General features: G+C 36.4%; 1 protein-coding gene across 2 annotated transcripts in view; it reads left to right on the forward strand.

The window, feature by feature from the left end:
- Positions 1–24,029, forward strand: part of LOC121425461 (coiled-coil domain-containing protein 125-like) — a 39,072-nt gene that overhangs the window by 2,499 nt on the left and 12,544 nt on the right. For both annotated transcript variants that reach the window (XM_041621521.1, XM_041621522.1), the window contains exons 2-4: positions 15,617–16,152; positions 17,781–17,851; positions 21,000–21,086. In XM_041621521.1, coding sequence (XP_041477455.1) covers positions 15,792–16,152; positions 17,781–17,851; positions 21,000–21,086 — 519 coding nt within the window. In that variant the 5' untranslated portion in view covers positions 15,617–15,791. The remainder of the gene's footprint in view (positions 1–15,616; positions 16,153–17,780; positions 17,852–20,999; positions 21,087–24,029) is intronic.

Consider the following 24,029-nt stretch of genomic DNA (forward strand, 5'->3'; position numbering starts at 1 on the left):
ACTTCCCCGATTTATCCGATCTTAAGTACATGAACATATGGCCATTGAGTCCCCTGTACAGATCGCGCTAGAACTTCGGTCTCTGTATTTGGTGAGTGAAGCCAACGGAGTTCAGCTGAACAACCAACTAAACAGAGACTGAAGCTTTTGGTCTACTCGCGACCGTGCGATCACGATTAGGGGGTTAACAAAGCAAAAATTCCCCCCCCCCGGTACGATTTACCCGACGGGGCTCATCAATTTCTATCTTTATTTCATAAAAATATATAAAAAAAATGGACCAAAATAAAGTCTTTATTTTGACTTTAGATCATTCCGTTTTAGCCTGAAATGCAACAAAACGGTTAAAAAAGGAAGAAAACAGTGACTCACTTCGGCTGTTGCGCAACTCCCACTTCCCTGGTTTATATGAACTTAATACATAAACAATGGCCATTTAGTCCCTGTACAGATCGATTTGGAACTTCTGTCTCTGTAGACTGTAATTGGTGAGTGGAGCCAATGGCAATGGAGTTCAGTGGAACAACCAATATAACAGAGATATGATTATGAAGTAAAATGTAGACCATTGGGCATGAATGACAGTGTACTTCATGTGTTAGTTGTGATGACGGCACGAGAGACACGGGATAAGACAATCTACGATGGTCGAGTGGTTGACTACTTAATGACAAGGACGACACTGACAATGATTAGGACTCACGAATGGGTTACCGACAGTACAAAACAGTGACAACAACTTATAGTCACCTGACAGTCGCACTAACGATGCCACATGATTCTATGTTGCTTCTTAATTGAAGATCATGACGCCGGAGGGGATCAGCTGGTTGCGTGCGTCCACCCGGGGGGGGCCACTTCCATTCACGAGTGGATACCATGCGCGACCACGGGGTCTCGAAAAGCACCCTAAACACGTAATTTCCATATTATGAAAATGCACCCCTTAACAAGTATTGGCGTGTGAAAGCCTACCCTTAACAAGTATTGGAAACAAAACGATACTATTGACAAATATTCCCTGAAATGAACCCCTAAACTATGGAAGCTTAAAAGTGCCACCGAGATGTTGAGATAATTATCTTGGGAAGTCGACATCTTGATAGGAAAAGATAAGATGACGAGATCCCGGATCTCATCATGTCGACATATTTTAGAAGAGATGACAAGATCCCGGATCTCATCATGTTGACATCTTTTAGAAGAGATGATGAGATGACAAGATCCCAGATCTCATCATGTTGACATCTTGTAGAAGAGATGATGAGATGACAAGATCCCGGATCTCATCATGTTGACATCTTGTAGAAGAGATGGTGAGATGACAAGATCCCGGATCTCATCATGTTGACATCTTGTAGAAGAGATGATGAGATGTCAAGATCTCGGATCTCATCATGTTGACATCTTTTAGAAGAGATGATGAGATGACAAGATCCCGGATCTCATCATGTTGACATCTTTTAGAAGAGATGATGAGATGACAAGATCCCGGATCTCATCATGTCGACATCTTTCAGAAGAGATGATCAATTGACAAGATCCCGGATGTCGTCATGTCAACATCCTTTTGAAGAGATGATCAGATGTCAAGATCCCAGATCTCGTCATGTCGACATCTTATAGAAGAGATGATGAGATGACAAGATCCCGGATCTCGTCTTGTCGACATCTTTTAGAAGAGATGATGAGATGACAAGATCCCGGATCTCATCATGTTGACATCTTTTAGATGAGATGATCTGACAAGATGCTTGCACCTGCACGCATTAACACCGGCAGGAAGTTGGTTGGATATTCGATTTTCGATATTCAAACTGTGAAGTTGGTTCGATATTCAAACGCGTGTGAATTTGGTTAGTTGTTGATATTCAAAATTAGGGGCTTTCAAAGCTAAATAGGGGGTTTAACAGGTGCAGCACATCTCGGGCAACCATAAATACACTGGCTTGCCCTAGTACGAGGACATTTAGGGGACAAGGTCAGTGAATAAAAGGGCATGAGATTTTTAATTTTTGATTTTTTTTTCGAGGGACCCCTAGGGATATCCCGACGGCTTAGCCAGAGTGACCACGTATCTTGACTTGTAGAACTCGACTCGGGCAACCAGATAAACACTAGCTTGACCCTGCGCATGCATTTTAGTGGGCTCAAATTAACAAAATTAAAGGGAATAAAGGGCTATTTAGAGCATCTCTTTTAATTTAAAAAAGTATATTTTTCAAGGGGCCCCCAGAGATATCCAACGGCCAAGCTGGGGCAACCAGGCATCCTAACTTGTAGAACTTGACCCGGGCAACCAGATTTGCACTAGCTTCATCTGGCGCATGCAAATTTTGGGGGCTTAAATTAACAAAATTAAAGGGGAATGAAACCTTTGGAACAAATAGGCTTGTGTAGAAACAGAAAAATCAAAGAATAAGAATAAAGAAAGTTTGAGAAAAATCAGACAATAAGTGAGAAAGTTATGAGCATTTAAATATTGCAATCACTAATGCTATGGAGATCCTCCCATTGGCAATGCGACAAGGATGTGTGATGTCACTGATGAACAACTTTCCTTTTGGTGGACTATAAAATACCCTCAAAATGTCTCTTTTTGCTTTTTCTTATGATGATACAAACTCTTTATCCATGATGTATTTTTGAAAAATATGTATCACATGGCCTCATGTAGAAAGAACATATGATCTATGGATAGATGTGATAAAAGAGGCAATTCAAGTGAAATATATACTAAAGTAATGGGGAGAGTTGTTCATCAGTGACATCACACATCCTTGTCGCATTGCCAATGGGAGGATCTCCATAGCATTAGTGATTGCAATATTTAAATGCTCATAACTTTCTCATTTATTTTCCGATTTTTCTCAAACTTTTGTTGATCTGTTTCTTTGATTTTTCTGTTTTCACACAAGCTATCTTGTTCCGATGGTTTCATTCTCCTTTAATGAAATATAGGGGTATTTCAAGCGTGGGGAACCACGGTCCTGACTTTTCCCCCATCCCTTGGTACCACCAATGGGTACAGTAAAAAAAAACAAGGAAAGATAGAAAAAAAGGAGAAAGAAGCGAAAGGGGGAAATAGGAAAGAAAGGGGGGGGGGGGGGGAGGAAGAGAAAGGAAAGGGAGAACGGATTGGTTGATCGTATCATTGTATAAACAGGATATTTTATAATCATGCCCGAGCATAAGGGCGAGGCTCAATGTGTGATAAAGCACCCTAAACACGTAATTTCCATATTATGAAAATGCACCCCTTAACAAGTATTGGCGTGTGAAACCCTACCCTTAACAAGTATTGGAAACAAAACGATACTATTGACAAATATTCCCTGAAATGAACCCCTAAACAAGTACAGAAATGTTTTATTGTTACGGGTCCTCATGGCGTCGTCGGCTTTACCTTCCCACCTTCTACACCTCGCGCAAATCGGACTCTAAACACGAAGTGTTGGGGCAAAAAGGACATCCTTTATAAAACATTTTAATTTTGTTTTATCATCCCCGCAAATTCGACCCTAAGCACGTAATTTTCCTAGCGAAATAGATACCCTTTTTTCATTATTTTTGTGTTTTTGACACCCTTATCACGTTACGTACGTAACGTGCCCTATCGTTAAAAGGACATCCTTTTTACGTGTTTTTTTGGTCGCGCATGGTATCCACTCGTCAATGTAAGTGGCCCCCCCGGGGCGTCCACACTCGTTGGCGTCTCGGGGTCTTCTCTCTCTGATGTCTATTTCCAATCTCTCTGATCCCGACAAGGCACCAACTTGTGTGCGTGCTGTGTGACGCACGTACGTAGCAGGCAATGCAGGAGCATATTAAGGCTGCTCCAATCAGAAGTGCTCCTCACATACACATAGCATACACAGACTTAATATACATTAACATAGATCAATACACAGGCTAATACATATAGGCTAATACAGGTACATGGCCCAATTACTACAGACCAAAGCTTTTGGTCTAGACCCTAGCTAGACTACTTTTTTAAAAGTGGAGACCGAGTGACCTAGCCAGGAGTCTTACTCTTAGTCCTAGAGAGTAAAAATCATCACTAACGAGTAACGTGTGCTTACTCTCTCCATGGTGCCAGGGATTGCGTCCCATCATGTGCGTTTACCGCGAAAAAATGAAATATTCGCCCCCGAGATTACCTTTTTCTTCTAAAAGATCTAGCCCTAAATCATGTATATGGAATACAACTTCATTGCAAACATTTCTTCAATATTGATTTCATTTTAAACAAGAATTCATTTAAAAATTAGAAAAATATGAAATATCACAAAATCTTTCAATTGATAATTTTCCTTATATTGAAATTGAAATTGAAATTGAAATGGTTCATTAAAAAAAACTTCATCGCAGCCAAAGGCTGAATTGCGAAATTCTGTACAAGGTAAAATACAAAATATATACAATAACAATTGCTATAACAAAATGACATATAAAAGTAATGAAATAAATAAATGTTATAAATTAAGAAAGGAGAAGATTAGAATAATTTTATACATGGGATAACTGTGATATTGGATAGTTGTAACCACAATATGATTCTGTGGGGATAAAGTCAGTAATTCATAAGCTTGCATGAATAAAATAAGAAACAAATTATAAACAAATTATATTTCTTTAAAGAATTGAATATGAAATGTAACTGAGCCGGAATAAGGGGGAAAATGAAAAATATGTTGATGAGGTTGGTAAAACTGATTAAAGGACTTCTGTCAATGAGTTAAGTAGTATTCACCTGGCTTACACGGAAATAAGAGATATCATAAATCTAATGATTGATTAAATATTTTCTCGCTGTATATGTATAAAAATGGAATTAGCATACTAAACAATTATACCAAGATGGGATAAAACAACAATGCCCATTGAAAACAAGCAATGCTAGATGTGGTAAAAGTATTATATTATTATAAGTGTACCAAATATCTTGTAAAAATTTGAAAGAAATAGATCTATATGATTTTCTTGTAAAAAAACCTCGGGCAGTCATTTTCAGATTGAACAAAAAATGGTGCCCCATGTCTGCACACCCATTCACTTTGCATGCGAGTCAGGGATTTTGATGAGAAAGGCTGCATTTTGAGGCTGTCACAATGAAATGCTCAAAATTCATTATATTTTTGTGTCGGATTTCTTAATGAATATCTGTCTATGTCTTGCATCTGTAAAGTTTGTGTTCGTTGCGTATCTTCTTTTACTACATGTAGAATCGCGCAGATATGCGTATGCACAGACAAGGAGGTCTGTGCAGACTTTGGGAAACTTGCCATAAAGTGTATTTATTTTGTTGAATTATAGAATTATATAGATTTTTTTACTTCATTTGGATAAATAGAGTAGGGTAGTGTTGGTCCTAAATATAGTTAGAGGAGGGTCTATTGGGTATAACTTAAGACCTGCTGCCAGTCATGCCAGTGCTGAAATTTTGTTTTGTTTTGACAATTGGCCCATCATGGTCATTACTGTTGTTGCCTTGGTCGTTCACAGAAATTTTTGTGGGGGGGGGAGGAAGAATCCACGAAGATGCATAACTTTTTTGAAGAAACTTGAAAGTGACCGAGCTTGTCAGTGGGGACCGGGGTGCTTTCACATTTTTTATTTAAAGGAGACACCCGAAGAATCCAAAGTATTTTATAATGCCTGTTTGTGGTCATCATTGTAAAGGGGAAGTATTACTAATCAGATATATAACTTCACTTTTCAAAATAGTCATTAGAGTTTGCAGAAATCAGCTCTAAAAAATGATTTATTTTCATGCCATATTTCTGCCTTCCATCGGTCCTCTTGCGAGCTCCAGCTGAGTGACGTCACACAATGAGCGTGAGCAGCTGAGCTGACAGCAGCCCATTGAAGACGATCTTTCCAATCAGCGTTTTTTGCTCTTAGAATTGTTTATTCCTCACAAGATTGGTCTTGTTATATAGATAAAAGTTTGAATTTACTGAACAGTGAAATAAACTGCACATTTAACGTATTTTGGTAACCGATATTTAGCTTAGAAAAAATGATTTTTTTTTCAAGAAATATATTTGAATAAACAAAGCATATTTTCACTTAGAAATCACACTTGCGACAAATTGATATTATAATCAATATAAAGCATAGACATTCTTCGTCACGACTGAAAAAAAATTATGAAATTTCATTACGTAACAAAGTCAGGAACCACAAAATAACATGGCAATATCCATCGCGAAATGATTGAAATTGCAGTTGAATTGCCGAAACATGATTAGCCCACTGCGGCGAGCGGACTTTGTTTCATATATCTTAAAAGCACACCATAATATAGGGAATGGCCTGTAGCCAAACGTGTTGGCCATCGTTTTGTCGTGTACGAGGACCCTGGTTCAAAACTCAGATTAACTTGGTTATTTTTTTTATTCCTTCTCGTCCCTACCCAGCTTTTTTTTCTTGTGAAATCCCATTCAGACCTGTATTTATCAAATCTTATTTAATTGCTGCTTTTGATTTTCAAGTTCTTGATTAGATTCTACTCTTATTTGGGATGGGAGGGGTACAGGATGAGTTAAAAGTCAAGTCCACATCAACTAAAAATTATTTGAATAGAGTAATTTCCCTTGCTGTTTTTACTCAAAACAGTCACAAAACAATGATATGCAAATTAGTGTTGTCACTCACATCACATTCGTTTCTAATTTTTTTGTGGCATTTTGTTTTTTAATTCTTTGCAGATTTGAGTATAGGAATTTCTTCATCCGAACACAATAGGTTACATTTACGGAACTGTAACTCTAAATGTTATTTGGAGGAATTAAAATCCCTCTGAAAATTTTTCAGAAAATAAATAGAAAATTAAATATCAAATCTACATGTCATGTAAATATATCAAACAACAAAATACAAAAGAACTTAGTGCGTGTGACATAACGGTTAGTGTAATTTGCACATCGACACAGATGAGCATATCATCGTTTTATAAATTAGGCAAAATTTCTCAATGTTAGAGTAGTAATTATATAAATTTGAATCAAAGTTTTTATGAAATTTCCTGCAATATCTTATTTTTCTTTAAATTCAAATGAATTTTTGATTGTGTGGACTTCTCCTTTACTCTTAATGTAGGGAATGCATAGCAATATTTATCCAGAAACAAAATTGTCTTAAAATATGCAAATCTGTAATTGGGCACATGTTCACTTTTCTTTCATCCAGGCCACTTCCTCACACCCACCAGGCTTACAGTCTTAGAACAAAAAAAAATGATGAACCATCACACAACAGCACACAACATTCAGTGCTTCACAATAAATATTTCACTTCTGTTCATACATGTACATGCAATAAATATTGTGGAAAACAAATAAAAGGCGTACCCATATTCAAATACCGTTTAAAAGGACAAATATATTATACCTTTCGAGAAAAATCAGCACGTTAGATATCTGATAACAAAACACAAATATGGGGCACTGCAAGAAACTTATGTTCCATTGCAAATCAAGCGTAAGTCTTAAATTCAAATTCAAGCGTAATAAGGTCGAGTTGCAATAGCAGTTCAACTACATGTACATGTTTGTCTTTAATCAAAGGACTTACCCTTGATTTGGGACGTGTGATTGATTAGAAAATTTCTTGCAAAATGCCCTAATAACATTAAAATTGTTTTTTTTTCGTTTTAAGTTGTGTGTTCTTATTTTCGACAAGCTGTATTCCTGTCCAAGTCAATTTTTTTAGTTCTCTCCAAAACTGTGCTCAAAATCGTTTCCAAGATCGATAAAGATAAATTTTCTGTTGCATCATTATCAGTCCAAAACTTGCATCGTAGCTCCTGGAAAGAGTGAAGAAAAAAATGGCTATATCCAAATCAGTAAGAGGACATGATGGAATCTCCCAGATTGAAGTAGCGAGCAGAGACCAGAAGTCACCAGAGTCAGCAAGTGTGCAGATCTGTGTGTAGAAGAGAGAAAAAAATAAAGAAATAATTTAAATAATCAAATCAAAGTATGAATTTCATTATCTTGATGATTGACGACGTGCGGTGGCATGTAATTCCCGGTCAACAACAAATAATAGTAAGTTTAGACAGGCGCGGATCCAGGATTTTGTAGGGAGGGGGGCCCAAATTCGACCTGATTTTGGCGCCCCTGTGTACTTTTCGGAAAAATGGCGGCCCCTCCTCCCCCCAGGCAATCATAAGTGCCTTAAATGCATGTTAAATTATCTTATTTCATGGGCACATGAATCAGGGGCGGATCCAGCCTTCGCCAATAAAGGGGCCCGAAATTTTTTTTCAGCCATATTTTCCCCGATCGGCCGCTCGAAGATGTTTTTTTTTCGTTTGTTTCTTTGAAGGGGGTAGTCCTATAAGTCACTTCTTAACTTTATTCTTTAAATCAACATAAATGTATAATATCATAATCCTTATTTTATAGTGCCTGCGCGAAGCGAGAGCAATTTTTTTTAAATTGTATGTATTTTTTCCTAAAATTTGAACATTCGGAAAAAAGAAGTGCCTGCTATAATTACTGCGAACGCAAAGCACTAGGAGAAATTTTTGATAAACGTTTTCAACCGATCGGAAAGGTAGGCCTACCAGTCCTGTTAAAGACTGCATACAGTTAGCCATGAAGATGTTATATATTTCAACAATCAAATAATGCGAGCGCGAAGCGCGAGCTGAAAAATTTTGACATTTCTACATAAAGAATGGAAAACTTTAATCAGTTTTTGTAATCATGAACAGGACAGCTATACAGTATAACTAAACAATTGATACGAGCGCGAAGTGCGAGCGGAAAAATTCTAGATTTAGACCTAGAACGGGACACTCTATTCATGTTTCCTAAATCATGAAAAAGATGAGTAAGAGGGGATCTTCCTACATTAATAATGCGAGCGCAAAGCGCGAGCAGAAAATGTTTGTATACGTTTGAACTGATCGAAAAGTGCCTTTTAAGGACTTCTTGCATTTAGCCATGAAGACATTACATATTTCATCAATTAAATAATGCGAGCGCGAAGCGCGAGCTGAAATTTTTTGACATTTCTTTATAAAGAATGGAAAACTTTAATACAATTTACTTAATTACAGAAAAAAAAAACAATTTCGAATCTGTACTGATTCCCAATATTTATCACACACAAATCCACTATTCCATAAACTAAAGACTCTAACAGTATTTGACATAAATACACTTCAAAGTTTACTACTTATGTTTAAGTACGTAAATAACATGCTCCCACCTACCTTCATTCCACAACTTTTATTCTCTGAATACATCTATTCATTCATACCGTACCCATAACTCTTCAAATTTCCATTTAATCAACCCCAAACTGCTTATTGCGCAGAGATCCATAAGACACCCTGGTCCAGATTTGTGGAACTCTCTACCAGCAGAGTCTGTAAAACAATCTTCGTCTCTTCACTCATTTAAAGGGGAAGTTCACCCTGACAAAAACTTTATTGTAAAAATAGCAGAAAAAATAATAAAAAATATTGCCGAAGGTTTGAGAAAAATTCATCAAATAATTAAAAAGTTATTAGAATTTCAATTATTTGATTTGTGACGTCATATGCGAGCAGCATTCCTACATAGCGAATGGTAAAATATCAATGAAATGTCATTTTCTCAGAAAATTGAAAATGGTTTTCACTGTAACTTTTGTATATCAATAGACAAATCATTTCATACCCGATCATGAAAAGAAAACAAAATTAAGTCATCAGGAACCATACAAAATTTGAAATTCATACATTTTATATTACATAACACATGGGGCAGCTGCTCGTTTATGACGTCACAAATCCAAAATTTTGAACTCTAATAACTTTCTTACTCTTTAACGGATTTTCCTCAAACCTTCACCAATTTTTTTTTTACTATTTTTTCTGCTATTTTCACAACAAAGTTTTCTTCAGGGTGAACTTCCCCTTTAAGGCAAACGTTAAATCTATGTTATTATCAGAATATTTGAAGTAAAATTTCTGTGTCGTATCCTTTTTATCGTGAATTTATTCCTCCTTCGATTTAGTCATTACCAATATCTTCATCATGACCACCATCATCTCCATGGCCTTCATCATCATCATCATCATAATCATTATCATCATCATCATCTTCATACTATAATATTGCATGAATTCATGTTTCGTATTTGAAAATATATGCCAATTGTGCTTTATAAATGTATTAATTCAATTAGTATAAGTTTGGGATTGTCATTTTTTCAAGCAATCTGCTTATGATGACAATCCTCCTGCAAATTGTGAATATCATATAGTTAATCATTTTTGTCAGGAATCATTTTTTTAGTACTCTTTATTTATGATTCATGCCAAGAATGCATACATATTATGTTTATTATGTTGTAAAAAATTTATTATATGAATGTTATGGATGCAGAAGAAAATAAATCAAATCAAATCAATTGATGCGAGCGCGAAGTGCGAGCGGAAAAATTCTAGATTTAGACCTAGAACCGGACACCCTATTCATGTTTCCTAAATCATGAAAAAGATGAGTAAGAGGGGATCTTCCTACATAAATAATGCGAGCGCAAAGCGCGAGCAGAAAATGTTTGTACACGTTTTGAACTGATCGAAAAGTGCCTTTTAAGGACTGCTTGCATTCAGCCATGAAGACATTACATATTTCACAATCAAATAATACGAGCGCGAAGCGCGAGCTGAAAATTTTTGACATTTCTACATAAAAAATGTAAAACTTTAATCAGTTTTGTAATCATAAACAAGATAGCTATATAACTAAACAATTGATGCGAACATAATTTCGGCCCCAGTTCGAACATCATTTTGGCATTCCTTCGAACTCAATGTGCCTTCTCTAGTTCGAATATCATTTCGCCCCCCTAGCTCGAGTATCAATTTTTCGCCCCCCCCCTAGTTTGAACATCGATTCGGCGCCCCCTAGTTTGAGTATCAATTTAGCGCCCCCCTACCTCGAACATCGATTCGGCCCCCTCCCTAGTTCGAGTATCAATTTGGCGCCCCCACTTCGAACATCATTTCGGCGCCCTCCTAGTTCGAATATCAATTCGGCGCCCCCACATGTAGGTCCAACATCAATTTGGCGCCCCTAGTTGTATATTAATTTGGCGCCCAAACATGTGGGTCGATCATCAATTCGCCCCCCCCCCCCCCCCCCCGTTCAAACATAAATTCGCCCCCCAGTTCGAACATCATTTTGGCATCCCTTCGAACTAAATTTGCCTTCCCTAGTTCAAATATCATCCCCCTAGCTCGAGTATCAATTTTGCGCCCCCCCCCCCTAGTTCGAATATCAATTCGGCGCCCCTACATGAAGGTCCAACATCAATTTGGCGCCCCTAGTTCGAATATCAATTCGGCGCCCCTACATGTAGGTCGATCATCAGTTCGCCCCCCCCCCCCCGTTCTAACTTCAATTCGGCCCCCAGTTCGAACATCATTTTTGCATCCCTTCGAACATCATTTCGGCGCCCTCCTAGTTCGAATATCGATTCGGCGCCCCTACATGTAAGTCAAACATCAATTTGGCGCCCCTAGTTCGAATACTATTTCGCCCCCCCTAGCTCGAGTATCCATTTGGCGCAACCTAGTTCCAACATCAATTTGGCGCCCCTACGTCGAACATCGATTCGGCCCCCCTCCCTAGTTCGAGTATCAATTTGGCGCCCCCACTTCGAACATCATTTCGGCGCCCTCCTAGTTCGAATATCGGTTCGGTGCCCCTACATGTAGGTCGATCATCAATTTGCCTCCCCCCCGTTCGAACATCAATTCGGCCCCCAGTTCGAACATCATTTTGGCATTCCTTCGAACTCAATGTGCCTTCCCTAGTTCGAATATCATTTCGCCCCCCTAGCTCGAGTATCAATTTTGCGCCCCCCTAGTTTGAACATCAATTCGGCGCCCCCTAGTTTGAGTATCAATTTTGCGCCCCCACTTCGAACATCATTCGGCGCCCTCCTAGTTCGAATATCAATTCGGCGCCCCTACATGTAGGTCCAACATCAATTTGGCGCCCCTAGTTGAATATTAATTTGCCGCCCCTACATGTTGGTCGATCATCAATTCGCCCCCCCCCCCCCGTTCGAACATCATTTTGGCATCCCTTCGAACTCAATTTGCCTTCCCTAGATCGAATATCATCCCCCTAGCTCGAATATCAATTCGGCGCACCTCCATGTAGGTCGATCATCAGTTCGCCCCCCCCCCCCCCCCGTTCTAACTTCAATTTGGCCCCCAGTTCGAACATCATTTTGGCATCCCTTCGAACATCATTTCGGCGCCCTTTTGGTTCAAACATCATTTTCTTTCCTCCTCTTCCTCTTTTTTTCTTCTCGTCCTTCCCCCTCTTCCTCTCCCCTTTTCTTCTCTTCTTTCCCCTTTCTCTCTCTCTTTTTTCTCTTCTTCGCTCTTCCTCTTTCTCCTTTTCCCCTCTTCCTCTCTCTTTCCACCCTCTTCCTCTTTTTTTCTCCCCCTCCCCTCCCTTTTCTTCTCTTCCTCCCCCCCCCCTCTTCCTCTTTTTTCTCTTTCTTTCCCTCTTCTTTTCCCCTTTTTTCTTCCCCTCTTCTTTTCTTTCTCCTCTCTTTTTTTTCTTTCCTCCCTCTTCCTCTCTCTCCTTTTCTTTCCCCTCTCCCCTTTCCGCTCCTCTTCCCCTCCCTTTTCTTGTCTTCCTTTCCCCTTTTCTTCTCTTCCTTTCGCCTTTTCTTCTCTTCCTTTCCCCTTTTCTTCCCCCTTCTCTCTCTTTTTTTCCTCTTCTTTCTTCCCTCTTCCTCTCTTTCCTTTTTTCTCCTTTTCCCTCTCTTCCTCTTTTTTCTTCTCCCTCCCCCTCCCTTTTTCTTCTCTTCTTCCCCCTCTTCCTCTTTTTTCTCTTTCTTTCCCCTCTTCTTCTCTTGTTTTTTTCCCTTCTTTTCTTTCCCCTCTCTTTTTCTTCTCTTCTTTCCTCCCTCTCCCTTTCTTTTGTTCTCTTCCTCCTTTTCTTTCCTCTTATTCCTCTCTCTCCTTTTCTTCTCTTCCTTTCCCCTCTCTCTTTTTTTCCTCCTTTTCTTTTCCCTCTCTTTTTCCTTCTCTTTCTTTCCCCTTTTCCTCTCTCTCTTCCTTCCCTTCGTTCCCCCTCTTCCCTTTTCTTCTTTTCTTTCCCCCTTTTCCTCTTTTTTCTTCCCTTCTTCCTTTCTTTTTTTTTCTTTTCTTTCCCCTCTTCCTCTTTTTTTCTTTCTTTCTTTCCCTCTCTCTTTTTTTTTAGCCGAAGGGGGGGGGGGCCAAGGCCCCTCGGCCCCCCCTATGGATCCGCGCCTGGGTTTAGACACCTGAAAAATTCCACTCAGAACACTGGTGCTCTACCTCAACGCTCAAGTGATGTTTGTGTAGGCCCCACTCTACTTACCGCTTAGCGGTAGTGAATCACTTGAGGTACGGTACTCTGTGTCATTACAAAGAGTGCATTTATCTTCATTGTTTTATGTTGAAGGCACTACGCATTCATATGTAGAAGCACTCTAATCAGAAAGAAACACCAGACTCTAGTTTTGGCCAGGAATCAGCATGATCAGGGTAACCACTGCTGAAAATTTGTCTTGCTTCATGACATCGGCATTATGGTGATATAATTCTGTGTATCTGGATGTATACGATACAGGGCCCTCCTGAGCATAAACGCATTGGGTACTAGACCTGTGTATAATAAAAACTTAAACATTTGGCCTTAATATCGTGAAAACATTCGGCCTTATCGTGAAATTTGGTGTTTGTGCGCTCGTTGTGTACAAAGTCAATGGGAGTGGATCACTGCCGTTGACGAAATAAACGGCAGTGAATGGTCGACTGGTGACAAAAACTACGATAATGCCAAACATTCCTCTGAAACAGCATATTTTCAGCCATGGTCCATGCCAGTGCTCCTAAATAATTTAATCGCCTGAGTCCTGACCAGTTTATTTAGAAATCTGACTGAAGTCTTTGTGAAGAAAAATCTGCTGGAATTGTGCAAAAACATTATTTCTAAAATAAAGACTTTTTAATTTTAATAGTAGTCATGCCAAAATGCATGATTCTAAAATTATATCAGATCTGTATCTGTCATCTGACCTGAATGCATCGTCAGAACAAGTACAGACTACAGTTTCCAAACATGCTTACCTTGACTTTTGACTGGATCAAACAGCGTAACCTGCATCGGCAGCAAGTGAATGGGACCGTACAGCTTGGAATCAGAGCAACACAACGAAGACTGTCGAGTGGACAAAATCGGTCTTTCCAGTTCATAATTCAATAAAAATGGACAAAGTAACACAGTTCTGGTTCTCTTATAGTCTGAAGATGTCGAAATCGGATATCATAACACATGAAGAAAACGGTAAATTCGAAGAAAAATAGAGACCAGGAAGGTGTATCAGTGTATTATGCACAGAGAGATAGTGTGTAGTCGATCATGTGACGTCATTATTCTCGACTGTTTTCGATCGCGTGAATGTCTGCCTGGGGGCTGAGAAGGGTCTCTATTAATTTCATTTCTTGCATTTCCACAACATCTGTAAGACTTTTTAGTGACATATTTGTGTATAAAAAGACAAGACCTTTCCATTCATATATAATTTGTCTATAATCATCACTTTCGTGAATTTTCTTTGTGTGTATCCTTTAAGTGAAATTGAAGGATTGTGTGCACATCAGGTACAGGTATTTTTTTTTCAATTCAATTCTTTATTCCATTTCCATTCAAAACATAATACAAAGTAATATAAAGTAAAACAAATCAAATACAATTTTACAGACGAGCATTCTTACTGTGTAAAACAAAAAACAGTATAATATTGAGCATAAATGGAAATGAGGGGGGTCCACCAAAAAGCAAAGTTTGTAAAGTGTGGATCCCCTTGATGATGCCAAAAAAATAATAATTCAGTCTTCTAAAGGCTTTATTTCCCTTAGTCTATAGAAATGCTATTACTCCACATCACTCTAGAGGTACATGTATATATATGTCATTTTTATGATTGTGGTTATATTCATTAATTTGTAAATTTTGTATAGGCCTTGTAGATAAAGGCAGAAAGATCAGTTCAAAATATTAGTGAAGGTAAATTGACAAAAGAAACCCTAACCCTATAATTATAATGTCTTCAATATTAATGAAAATCAGTGTTTCTTATAGTTTAATTGAAGGGTAAAATATGCCAATGATATGGTCAAAATTATCTATTATTAAAAGCAAAATATATTATCACACAATTCGCGAGATGATTTTGGGGCAAGCCTGTCTCAAGTACATGTAGATGACCCCATATTGTCTTTTTGAGGCCTTTTTTACATGAATGCTTGAAATGTAACATTTTCATCACTTTGACTCAGAATATTTTAGTTTGTAGTTGTGTTATGCTGGGTTGTATGCTTTCTCAATTGTTTATTTTTAAAGATTAATTCAAGGGAAACTGCTCTGACTTGGGAACAAACACATACTATGAATATCATGAAGATACATCAGACAGTCCAGCATACATCTGATGTCCAAGTAGCAATATAACCTTTAGAGGTGTAGATTACACCTAGTTCATTTAATTTTAAATTGTTGTTTCCACATTAATAAAAATTTTCATAATTTTTTCCTTATTATTCAAATCAATGCAGGGCCTAAGTCGTCTTCATGATGACCACAAATGGAGATTTTATCTTCCAAGCGAAATTGGACTCTAGATTCAGCAGTCTGAAGTGCCTAAAACATTGTTTCATCTGAGTGAGGATGCCATCTCACAACTGGATATAATTTCTTTTGAAAATGCTTTAAAAACACTTTACTTCAAAAATGGAAGAAGGAGACTTGGGGTTTGGTCAAGGATTGAAACCTGGAGCTATTTCTACATCTACTGAAGATGTGGACTTATCGCCTCGGCAACAAGACCTAAAAATCAAATCAGAATCAAGAGAACAAGAACCAGACGTGGTAAGAAAAAGCAACGGCTCCAGCAGGAGACTAAAGAGGAGCAACAGTCTAGGGTCAGCAATAAAAAGGGAAAGAAATGGTGAGAATGAAAGGGAGGAGATTCCTGAGTTTGCAGGAGTGCCGTTGGGAACATCACTCAGACAGCAGAAAGTTCTCTACACTCAAAACATCACAGATTTCCTCAAGAAGAAGGACAAGTTAAAGCTAGCTGCTGATGTAAAAGGTATTCCTGACTTACTATTTGCACAATGTAATTCCTTTAAAGAATTATTGAAATAAGATTGGATTATCCTCTGGGCATCCATGTAAAATTCACTTTGTTTGCAAAAGGCCTATTTATGGACTTCAAGATATTGACATTTTTTTTGTCTTTACCTGAAGTGACTTTTTCACAACTGTACTTGTGTTTGTATTCATTATTTATCTGCCTTTTCTTTTCCAAATAAATAATGATGATATAGATAGATATGATAATGGTTCATTTGATATTAATTCAAACATTTCTGTAGCCCATCCTGAGTTGGAAATTAATTTGAACATTTCTGTACAGTCTATCATGAGATAATGTTACCCTTCTAGTTCTACACAAAGTCTCAATGCAATTTCCTGGTAGCAATTAATTTTTAATTACATTACTTTTTTTTGGCTATACCAGGAAAAATTCTTACCCTTAATTTTTAATAGAACCTTGCATTTGGTGGCTGCGAGTCATTAAGAAAATGTGTCCCACCATTTCTAGTAATATCTGGAAATTATTAACCAAATGATAATCTTTGACAGTAAAAATACACAGCAATATCTCATAGTCATATACCTTTTACAGTCATTTGAGTATATGCAAACTTGGAAACAAATTTCAATCAGTTACCCTTGAAATTTCTCTCAAAACGTTGTCTTTCAATTTGAGTATTACAGGGGAAGTTCACTCTGAAATCAATGGTTTTAGGACCAAGCATAGAACTGAGATGAGTATATAAATGACGACTTACAAAAAGTCCACCAAAGAATATAAGTTATGGTTTTTTATGATAGCCTATATGCTTGATTTAATTTTAGTGATGTCACAAAAGCAAATAACCTTCATATGCTATTTGATGTCCAGTAATCAAAATTCAAAAATGCATCTCAGAAAATTAAAAATGATTTACCTGTGTTTCAGTATAATAGACACACTATTACATGATTGAAGTCTGTTTCTATAGTGTAAATATACTTCGAATTTTTGTGAAACAAATTGAAATTTCTTGAATATATATTTATGACTTGTGAGGTGTTGAATCACAATATTCTGAACTTGATTCATAATTCATTTATTCATTTAAATGCTTTCGTTAAAACCAATATATAATGTCAGGCAACTGCGTAGCCAGGATTTAATTTTGGAGGGGGCAGTAATAGTTAAAGTGCACACAAAGCCTGCCAATACTCTCAGGCTCAATTTTCCCTTAAATTTTGTATATTTGGTGATAGTTCCTCCCCTCCCCCAAAAAGAAAAAAAATAGAAGCATCTTTGCAAAGCTGATATTTCTTAGTATTCCTTTGAATCAAATTTGAATTGAAATTAAATAAGATGAATTAAGGATTGATTGCTTGATTTTTGCGATAACTATTGTTTTATTTCCCAGAAAATTAAATGAATCGGATAAGGAATTATTAGAATATCAAACTATATAAAGAACATACAAATAGAAACAAAGTATTCTCTATTTGGAAATTGTTGTAATATACTGATAATAAAGTGTGCACTTTTATTAACGTTATAAAGGTTAGTGATACGTTAGAATGAAAAGTATTCGTAAAGTGATGAAATATAATTTTCATGTGATGTTTATGTGATCTTTTTGTTGACAGGGTCTGCTGTTCCTGCTTCGTTCTTTGCTGTCCAGCAATCTATCGTTAATAGACTCCAAGAAGCATCAAACGTAAGTCAGTTTTAAACCAATGGAAAGTGGGTCTAGTAGGGACAGTGATTTTCCATTTCTAAAAATTGCCTTTTCCGTTTCAAAAAATCTCAAATTCCGTTTCAGCATGTCTGAAAACGGAAATTCCGTTTCCCTGTAGACTTTGTGTACAAGAAAAATTGACAATTCCGTTTACATAAAAAACCAACACGCAACGAGTAGCGATGTCAAATTGCTAGCGCTGCTCAAAATTTGCATCTACCAATGTACTAACATCGCTTTAAAATCCATATTAATCGAAGAGATTCGAGCTCATAAAATATTAAGGGAAACATAATCGACATAAATATATTCTCACCTTTCATATTATTAGCATTATTTTATTGTTAAATGGGATTTTATCGCTGATTTGGGGACTTTTCGGACATCGTTTTGAGCAGTCGACGACTTCCGAATATCCGCCATTTTGGATTTGATGAATCACAGTGATCATTTTATTATGACCGAACGTAGAGGGCATCAACACACGGCCGGATTCTGCCTTCTATGCGGACTTAAGTGTAAACTAATTTGGATACGATCGAGTGATGGAGAGGCTCGAGTGTAGTTACGATGATTGTTGTTGCAAAGTGAGATCGTGTTTTTTCAGTTGATATTCGTATTTTGTTGAGGATTTGGGATTAATTTCTGTTGCTTTTTTGTGCATTTTGAGAAAAAAGAGCGACTGGTGATCCTCTCTTATGCGCTAAATAATATCATTTACCATTTATGAAAGGATCACCAGTAGTTCTTACTTTCTTAAAGTAACTCTTACAGCTCTATGAAATGCCCACCCTGTATTATGAAAGAAGTGTTATATAATGATAAATGAATTAGTTGCAGTAAATGCTCATTTTATTAGGAAGTCTGTAAAATCAATATTAAAGGTCACTCCATCATCATAGATCTAGATCTGGTAACATGACTTTGTGAAATCATGAAATCTAAGTGAAAATGAAAAAAATCACATTGAAGGTCACACAAACAGATAAGCATATATGTGGGGCACTGTATTCTCAATGCTTTGAAAAACACCAAGCATCTGGCTTGAATGACATGCTTAGTTTTACTTCCAGAATGTTTTGCTACATTTTTGTTTTATTAAATAATGTAGAGAGTACAAACACTTGGCAGTCATTGGATTCTGTTTGAAGTTATTTTGAAAGCATTACAAGTGGCATTTATCTTTAATCACACTTGTTATCAGACAAGAATTTCAAGAATTATTCTATGGTGAAGTTTGATTAAAGTCTTTATTAGAACATTGATCACAAGTTCTTTGAAGAAAACTTCTTGGATCATGATTAGCCCTAATCATGATATTGGACAAAACTTTATAAATGAAGTCTTAAAAAGAATTTTTTGTTAATAATGCAATAACTTTTAATTTGTATAACCTTGTTTATTTTAAATATGTGTTTAGAATAAGAATATACCTGTAAATAATAAAAAATGCTTATAATATCTATCTCAGATTGTCTTTGTAGATTTCTGATGTGATGCACTCAATTATTAAAAGGAACATAAGCTCATTTATTTGCTTGTTTCTTTTTTTTAGATAAAAACCATGATATATACTGTTTTTTCTCTTGTTGTCATTTGTTACGAAATGATTTGCATTAACAGCATTTTTACATTACAAATTTAATTGTGCCTCTCAAAGGGGGGGGGGGGCACAGGCCGGCTTTGCCCCCTCCCCCTGGATCTGCCAGTGGTTGGCATATGAATTTGTCCATCATAGAAAATAACGGAAGTATCAGCTGACTGACAGTCATTGGCTCCTTGTATTCATGAATATAGTCATACTTTCAAAAACTATACTGAATGTGGATGCTATATCCCATGCATTTATTAAGATTCTAGTTATTTTTTTATTTTTTATAGAGGAATTGTGATTTTCAAACAGTTAACTTAACATTATTAAAGGCAAAATCTAAACATGGAAAGTGATGACACCATTTAGTCTCTTAACAAATATATACTGGTACTTGTGAAATACATGCTCTATATACCATGCAGTCGTAATAATCAGTGTACTTCTACTAGTGTAGTAGTATTGCTAACATATAGGCCTACTTGTAGAATATATAGTTTTTTTCTATGCATCTAATTTATTAGAAAATTAGAGAATGCAAACAAATATTTATAAAGTTAGTTGACAGTACCACTAAGTGCCAACCAAAGAGAGGATGCGTTTTATTTATTTTTATTCCAAGTGTTATCAATCAATATAGGACAGGATTGGGCTATTGTTATCAGAGTGATATTTAACCATCTGTGCTACTGTTTATTATTATGGTTTCATTTAAATGCTTTGGTGGGGTATACACACTATATTCACCAGCTTTCCTGCCAACTGCTAAATGTATGAATTAATCAAATTGTACGTACATGTATTTTACCATTAAAGAGAACATGAGAATATGTGCATTATTAATAGGAAAGATTTTAATGTACATGTACTATGAATTTCAATTTTGGCTCATTGGCTACATGTATGTAGACATATGAAATTTTAAGTGTTGTTTTTTTCCGTAAACTTGTGTTAAATGTTAAATATGTTCTATTGTTGTTATTTTTGCAAAAGGTCTTCCAATAACTCCAACCTCCCATCTTTGTTTCATCTTTAAAGTTTACTAACCCCCCCCCCCCTCCCCATCCTCTACATGTATGTTACACAGTGAAATGGACACTTGTCCTCTAGACAATGATTATGAATATTGCAAATTTGCAATGTATGTGTTCTATCTGCCTAGTCCCCCCAAAAAGAAAAGAAACCTGAATAAGTGATTAACAATTTATACACTGCAAAAACTATGGTGTTGATTTAACACCAACTCGGAATCTATATATCCACACCAGAGAAGCATTGAAATGACACCAGTTTGGAATCAAACCGATGCTGTTGTAATACTAATAGGTGTTGTATAAACACCTATCTGGTGTTAGACTAACACCAAAACCGGTGTTTAACACTTCTCTGGTGTGGATATATATAGATTCCGGGCTGGTGTTAAATTAACACTTGAGTTTTTGCAGTGTAGTTACCTACAGTGATGTCACCATTTCTTACAAAGAAGATATGTATGCGTTTTCCCTCATTATACACTGTTTTTTTTTTCAATTGTAGGAAGTAATAGTTTTACAAAGTGAATTGGAAGCTTCTAAATCTCAACTAGACAGCAAGTACAGGGCAATACGCATTCTTCAGAATCAGGTAAACCAGTCATTATTATTAGAGAGTATACAACAGAGAGAAATGGAAACTTTGAATTGTGATTGTAGAACCACTAGTATAATTATAATAGAATGTACCCCCCCTCAAAAAAATTATATTCACAAAAACTTATATTTTTCTATGTATTAATTCTAAATACAGTGTGTATGCAATCATAATTATATACACAACAAAAAAGGTAAGTCCCCCCTAAATCCAATTGCTGTCACTTTTGAACGGAATTATTTTGAGATGTGATATTTTGTAGGTGGTTTTCTACACCCATTAAGCAACTCCTTGGGAAAAATAAGATTGATTGGTTGAGTCGTGCATGAGTAATAAAAGACTGGATTAAAAACAACCATTTTTGAAAGTCACAAGAGTCGTTTTTCAAATTGTGCAAATACAAAGTTGGGTAAAAGTTGTTTTTAGGTGAATTTTATGGTGTTGTGCTGTTTTACTATCCATCATTTAGCCACTGCACACAATTTTGATATCGTATGTTCATGGTTGAGTGACCACGATGTATTGCAGGGGCTGCGGAAGCGTTGGGGGGCTTCAGTCATACATGTATGCGTTTTCCAAAGCATATACAAAAATGTAAAAACGACCATACGATTGTAATTTTTGCATGGTCAGCCCCCCCCCCTCCACTTAGAAAACACTTCCCCGGCCTCTGTATTGTGACGTATCATCATAGGGGTTTATGGTAGTATCCTCTACAATTTGTGAGATCATGTTGAAATTTGAAAATGTTGGTGGCTCCCCCAATAATAGACCCCTCCCCCATTTTGAATGTCTGTTTCCACCACTGATTTGTCCATAAATTAAACTGATCCTGAGAAATTGTTAGGAAAAGAATACATTTATGCAGTATAAAGAGTATTCATTCCTAAGTTTTCGAATGTGCTCGCTCAACCATGAAAATGTTAAAAGTATGGAAAGTGTTTGGTGATAGAAATGATGGATGATAAAAACAACAGCAATTAAAGTCTTTTTTGAAACCAAATTTGCCCCCAAAATTCAATTTATTACCCTTTAAAATGAGTCTGTGACATTGAAAATACCAATTTTCCCACTTTGATGCGTGCTCACTCATCCATAAATAAACAAATCGATTTCATTTTTGCACAGAATTCTGCCCATAGGTTGATGAACATTACTGCCAAATTGCATTGCTAAAGACAGCCTTGAAAAAAGTTCCACCATATTGAATAAGGGTATGCTCATTCTTAAACATGCACCCATAATGTACACAAGTCTTTGAGAGACGAAGTCAAAATTTTAACAAATACAAAATGAGGGTTTGTTTCATGGACGGTTTTTGTTACTTCTGCCAACCGTTATTTCATGAAACTTCGCACATGGCTTCAGAGTAACACTATCCAAAATGCGTGCACACCAAAATAACCATTCGATGTGACACAGAGTGGGGCCAAGGCCTTGAACTTTCTTCTCATTTGCATAATTTTTTAATATTGTGTGCTCACTGATGCATTAAACATCAGGATTTTCATAAAAATCAAATAAAATGAACTATACATGGAGGTTTGTGACATATATCCATAGTTACAAATTTCATTTTTCCAATAACGTAGAAAACAGCTAATCACATTCCACATGTTCATTCAAGCGTGGATATTTAATTAAACGCCTTTGAATCATTGAAACATGTTAATTGGTCATGAACTTAACAAAAAAGTTGAGAAAAGATCATTTCAGTTCCCAAAATGAAACAATACTTGCCTATGATATTTGAAAATCATATTTTTTGTTTTCAATAAATGTTCATCAAGCCGTGAAGCAATGAATATTGTTGAATAAACTCTTCCCAAAATAACTGTCATCATATTCTATCATTTTATTTATAGAAATGTGTAATAAAAATCAAATTTTTAGCAAATTTGGACTTTTGTTTATTCAACTGTGAAATTTATCCAAAAAGTTGTATTGTCTTTTTAGAAAGTACCTTACAAGCCTTCTGACTATTTTTCATGAGAATGTGGAATTAGTTCCAATTAAATGGAATCAAAGTAATGATATTTGGCTTGTGACTTTTGAAATGTGACATTTTTGCCTTCTGACGGTGCTCACTGAAGCATGACGTAAAATATGTCCATAACATTTACTCAGAGGGTAGCTTATAGAAATTCTGTACATGCTCGTGTAAAAATATATTAAAAACTTGCATTGGTTCGGAAATTATTGATGTTTGTTTAAGGGGGGACTTTTTTTTTTTACATATATATTTGAACTAAAAAGGATGGAGATTCATGGTAAGCAAGAACAAAATAAATTTGACTTCTTTGAGAAAAAAGGGGAAATATATACAGTTGGGGCCAGAAGTTTACATACACCTGGTGAAAAAGATATTTTTCTCATTTTTTCATCATTTTTTGTCCCTCAACCAGTTGTATTGCCAATTAGATTAGAAGAATTATCCATATACTTTATGCCCAAGGTGTATATTTCATATAAAATGCTCAGATATTTTTAACATGGTTTATAATATCTATATTTCTGAAAAATCAATGGGTCAAAAGTTTACATACAGTTCACTGTTGAAGTGATAAAATGCGTTTAAAAAGAGGTGCCAAGGCTTTCAAGTGGACTTGGTTTCCTTTTAATGACTTGAGTAATGTGATAATGCTATAATGTCAATTGAATAATGACTGCAGAATTATGCATACCTCTTCCTTGGACATTTGAAGCATGATTCACATTCCATCTTTGTCAAGCTAAGCTAGAATATGACCGATGAATAGGTTTTTGACTTTTGAATAGACTAATGGTAAAAAATGTTGACCAGAAGTTCCTGCAGTGATTCAGTGTTGGTATCTATAAATGTTGTCACCAATACCGTGTTGATCAGCACTGCAACATTAGCACCATAGAGAAGTCAAAGCAATATACCGAAGACCTTAGGCAGCATGTTGTTGATTT

Source organism: Lytechinus variegatus, chromosome 12, assembly GCF_018143015.1.
Source record: "Lytechinus variegatus isolate NC3 chromosome 12, Lvar_3.0, whole genome shotgun sequence".
Classification (NCBI taxonomy): domain Eukaryota; kingdom Metazoa; phylum Echinodermata; class Echinoidea; order Temnopleuroida; family Toxopneustidae; genus Lytechinus; species Lytechinus variegatus.